This window comes from Hippocampus comes, unplaced genomic scaffold (assembly GCF_001891065.2).
Source record: "Hippocampus comes isolate QL1 unplaced genomic scaffold, H_comes_QL1_v1.1 scaffold123, whole genome shotgun sequence".
Taxonomy (NCBI): domain Eukaryota; kingdom Metazoa; phylum Chordata; class Actinopteri; order Syngnathiformes; family Syngnathidae; genus Hippocampus; species Hippocampus comes.
The window spans coordinates 452,184-457,216 of NW_017804997.1; the positions used below are offsets into that span (position 1 = coordinate 452,184).

General features: G+C 43.2%; 1 protein-coding gene across 3 annotated transcripts in view; it reads right to left on the minus strand.

The window, feature by feature from the left end:
* Nucleotides 1-5,033, minus strand: part of tln1 (talin 1) — a 94,500-nt gene that overhangs the window by 49,678 nt on the left and 39,789 nt on the right. For all 3 annotated transcript variants that reach the window (XM_019894296.1, XM_019894306.1, XM_019894288.1), the window contains 3 exons: nucleotides 3,636-3,712; nucleotides 3,231-3,411; nucleotides 2,193-2,306 (listed from right to left, as the gene is read on the minus strand). In XM_019894296.1, coding sequence (XP_019749855.1) covers nucleotides 2,193-2,306; nucleotides 3,231-3,411; nucleotides 3,636-3,712 — 372 coding nt within the window. The remainder of the gene's footprint in view (nucleotides 1-2,192; nucleotides 2,307-3,230; nucleotides 3,412-3,635; nucleotides 3,713-5,033) is intronic.

The window sequence follows — 5,033 nt, forward strand, 5'->3', positions numbered from 1 at the left end:
TATTAATATGAGAGTGGAACGATAGTGAGCTATCGAGGATGACACCCAGGCTCTTGACCTGAAGGGAGGGGGACACAGTGGAGTTATCAATAGTGAGAGAAAAACTGTTGGTTTTGTGTAGGGTGGATTTGGTACCGACGAGGAGGAGTTCTGTTTTGTCACTGTTAAGTTTGAGGAAGTTATATGTGTACCAAGATTTAATTTCTGAAAGGCAGTGTGAGAGGGAGGAGGGTGGGAGGGATGCGTCGGGTTTGCTGGAGAGGTAGAGCTGGGTGTCATCCACGAAGCAATGAAAGTGTATGCCAAATTTACGGAAAATATTGCCAAGGGGGAGAAGGTAAATAATGAAGAGGAGGGGTCCCAAGACAGAGCCTTGGGGCACACCGGAAGAGACAGGGAGGGACTGTGAAGTGAAGGAATTGAGTTGGATGAACTGAGAACGCCCATAAAGAAATGGTGGTGTAATGTTTGATTCCAGCGCGTACGGTATCCGCAATAGCCAATCAGGACCCGACTAAAAATAATGTTAGGTACGCACATTTATGCGCGACAAATATCGCAATCTTTGCATGCAAGAGCCCTGCAAGGTTTTTGTTTGTGTGGCATTACACAAGACATGTCTGCAAAATGTGTATGTATTCGCAAATATTGAGAGCCGAGGACACTGTTGTAGATTGGTATTTGGGACGCAACATTTAAAAAAAAAAAAAGTTAACATCGCTTAACAAGTTAATCACTTATTATGAAAATGTATGTGGACATCTCTACTTATTCCCACATCAACCTCTAAAAATATCAGAATGATCGGCCCAATATTTTGTAATTCATGGAGGAACACTACGGCAATATCAGCAAGCAACGAGCCATTTGAACCCATTTCATAAAAGAAACCACGGGAGCCATTTGGACATTGAAATGAGGATCACATTTCTTTCCATTCATCCATCCATTTTCTGATCCGCTTATCCTCAGAAGAGTCGCGGGGGGTGCTGAAGCCTATCCCAGCTGTCTTCAGGCAGTAGGCGGGGGGAACCCTGAACCGGTTTCCAGCCAATCACAGGGCACACACAGACGAACAACCATCCCCGCTCACACTCACACACCTAGGGACAATTTGGAGTGTTCAATCAGCCTGCCATGCATGTTTTTGGAATGTGGGAGAAAACCGGAGTACCCGGAGAAAACCCACGCAGGCCCAGGGGGAACATGCAAACTCCACACGGAGGCCGGAGCTGGAATTGAACCTGGTACCTCTGCACTGTGAGGTCGACACGCTAACCACTGGACCACCGGGCCGCCAAATTTCTTTTGGATTTTTCTTTGAATTTCTGAAGCAGACACCCGTTGAACCAGGTGGCCCAACTGAAGCCATGTGTCAGCGCAGCCGCCATATTGGATGTCTCCAATGTATTTGATATAAAATCGACAAGTAATGTTTGTCAAATTGAGTTAGAATAACAATGCAATCAAAAGCATTGGTTCTGTATTAATTTAGTGAGTTCTCGCCTGATGACACATCTCCAGAGACCAAGTGAATAAATATCCACACTTGAGTTTCACTTTGCCACATCCAATAGGGCTCCGGCATTGACGTACTCAAGAAGGTTACCCAATGTTATGTGTATTATAAATGTCTCTGAGAAAACTTGCCAGCAGTTGTTGCAAAGGGCACCATTCAAGACTATTGACGAGGAGTGCTATGCGTATACCGCTATGTCCAAATATATGAAGTAAAGTAAGTACTGTCTGTAGGGTACTAATAATAACTGCAATAACTCATGCATTTCAGTTGCACCCATGCAGGCTGGGCTCTGGTGACAGGTCCGATCTGATCTGATGTTAAGAGCCTACTCTGTGCAATTAATTTAATAAGCCCGTATCTCGCTGAGCGGTGAAGATGTGTATTTGTCCAAGGCTCGAATGCTGATTTTTCATCAGGGTTAGTTCAAAGTCGCAAATGGTCACAAAGAAGTTTGCCATACATTCGCCGACAGTTTTAATGATCGCACACATGCTGAAAATGTCTTTGTGACATGAAGAACATTTTGCAACTGTTTGCAACCTTTTAGCAACCCTGACCAAAAAAAAAAAAAAAAAAAATCTTCGCTATATCCACCATCACTTGTGGCCGAGTGAAATACGGGCTTTCGGGTTTAATTGGGAAGTTCGTGTAAAGGAGAGTGAATTCTTACAGCATCTGTTCCCAGTGGTGGCAGGGTATCAAAGTCATCCAAAGAGGCCTGAGCAGCCTGGACAGCGTGCATACTGGAATTGATGGTACCAGTCAGGGCTTGCTGAGCTGAAGTCTGCAAACACACAAAAATTCCACAGATAACAATCTACAGGTGCTCCCAACACTATCGATGTTCCATTTGCAAACTCTATACTTGAAATGTCCAACCTACTACCTGGGGGCCCATGAATTAAAAATAATAATAATATGCCATTATAAACCAATTGCTCATTGATCAACTTGATGACTTGATTTACTTACAATACGTAATAAAGGCAACTCCACAATGAGAGAGAAATGAAAGAAGACAAAAGATGATTTAGAAGAACTCAAGCCAACAAGCAGCTCAGCAATTGGGACTTTCCTGCAAACAGAGGGAGGCAATTGCCCAAGGCCACAGTGATGTGGAGTAACCTCAAGGGTCTAAAAAGACTGCATCTCTCTGTCTTGAGGAAGATGGTAAACCTCTAAGTTGCTCTTTCCTCAGACCGCCCTGCACATTTTTTTTTAAACTGTGGGACAAGAAGGGAACGTTGTCTTCATCTACATATTCAAGAAAAGCTGGGTTCCTTGCTCCCTGTTTGTACTTATGAATGCATCCCAAGCTTGATGATGCACTGCAACAATGCTGGGCAATAGTTTTGAAGTTGCACAAAATACAAATGTAACTCAAACTGGGGGCTTTTCAAACTTGTATAAAATCTCAATGACGATTGGAATTAAAAAGGTTTCAAAATGTGAGAAAACAGTCATAATGCGTTGGAACAAAGTTTTTTTTTTTTTCCGAGAACAAAAAGTTGCAGAGAATAAAATTGTAACCAAAAAAAAAAGACATAGCTTTAATCTCATAATATTGTCTTTTATTCTAGAAAAGACATATTTTGTTCTAAAATATGACCTTATTCTCTTGCGCCCCCCTCCCCAAAAAAAAAAACATTCACACCAAATGCACTGGTTTCAGTCATATGTGCTTTCTAGTAAGTCATGTTTGTTTCACCAGTGGGGGCATATGTCCTCTGTGCATCTGTCCACTGGTGATGTGCTGCTTGGCCTGAGGCATTGAGCCCATCTGGAAACTCTCGGGACCGCCGGCTCCCGAGCGCATGATGGCTGGCAGGGCCACTGAGCCCGTCTCGACCCTACCCACTTTGTTGAACTGCTGCTGCAACACTGTTGACCTGAAGTAAGGTAACAAAAAAAAAAAATTTGAAATTTACTACTCGCTTTCATAGCAAGATGGACAGTATTATTGTGGTGAGGCCAGCTTGTCCAGTTTCTATTTTATGGTTATTTCAAAGCCCTCAAAATATGCTGCGTGGATAATAGTACAGTACTTCATGTTTGAAAGAACAAAATGACACAGAGGAATGCTGTTGACGGAAATGGAAGAACACACACATACTTTTTAGGGGACACGGAGTCCTCCAGCATCGTTGACTCTTCATCTCCCTCCAGCCCAAAGTGGTCTTTGCTTTTTTTCTGTCCAAAGACATTTTTGGCAGATACAGTTGACCATGTGGATCATATAGTTTTGATTTAAAAACACAGAAACTGGATATCAGAGAATACTTTAACTATTGTCAGTGAATACTGATACAATGTGAAAAGGTTTTCATTTCAGTAAATGTTATCCAGGGGAATCAACCATCTGGTGAAAACAATGCGTTGCAGGCTTGAGACAGTTATTGCAAGTAAGGATGATGCTACCAAATATTAAATGTTATTCACTTTAAGCTAATGTCCTAATGTCTGTTCCAATACTTTTGCTCAGTTGAAAAGTAGATTTCATGTGTTCCACGTAAGCCTTTTTTCATGAAATTCCGTTAATAGTGTCTATTGTTTCAAGATTCAGTTGTCAGTAATCATAACAAAAAAATCAAATAGTTGGGTATGTATGTGCATTCAAAAGTTCAGCAAAGGTCAAATTCAGGTCACCTGAAAAAAATCACAGCACATTTTAGGCTCATCTTGAAATTTCGCAAGGCAAACATTTCTCACTTTTAGTGAGTTGTATACGGTCCATTTCCGTCTGCTCTTACAAAGTATCACACAAGTATTTGCTTTGCAGCTTGACAACTTCAACATTTTCTCCAACAATTTTCACAGTCAAGTTTTGAGGCTCGTACGAATGCTTCCTCCCTTTAGTGCTGATCTTCACATTATAACATTTCAATGAGATGGAAAAAATATTAACATTAAAATGAAATGATGTCTGTGTCTTATGTGTTATGTGGTATCATTTTGTCATTTAATGTTAACTGTTCTGTTGATGGCCGTGCGGGCACCCGCCGCGGCTCCTCTCTCTCTCTCTCTCTCTCTCTCTCTCTAACTGTTCTTGGTGGCCGGGCGGGCCCCCGCCGCGGCTCCTCTCTCTCTCTCTCTCTCTCTCTCTCTCTCTCTCTCTCTCTAGCCCCGTTCACACGGCAACGTTTGGTCCGACGCTGCGCCGAAACAGATCCAGTCGAGCGTTCACACGTGCACATTTGCTCCGACGTAGCTCCACTAAAGAGCTTATACCGGACCAAATTTGATCTACCTCAGGGAGGTGGTTTAAAAATTTGCTCCAGAGCAAATGCTTGTTTGCGACGCTACGCCGAAACAAATGTGCACGTGTGAATGCAGCTGGGTTAAATTTGCTCCAGAGCAAATGCTTGCTTGCGGAGGAGTGGCCTCGCTACGCTCGCTACCAGATGCACGGAATCCGACCCCGGTCGACAGTGACGAGGGGGCCAGCGACACAGACGAAGCCCGGCCGTGCACCCCCGTTCCCGGTAAAAGTGTCGGCGATTTAAGCGGTGAA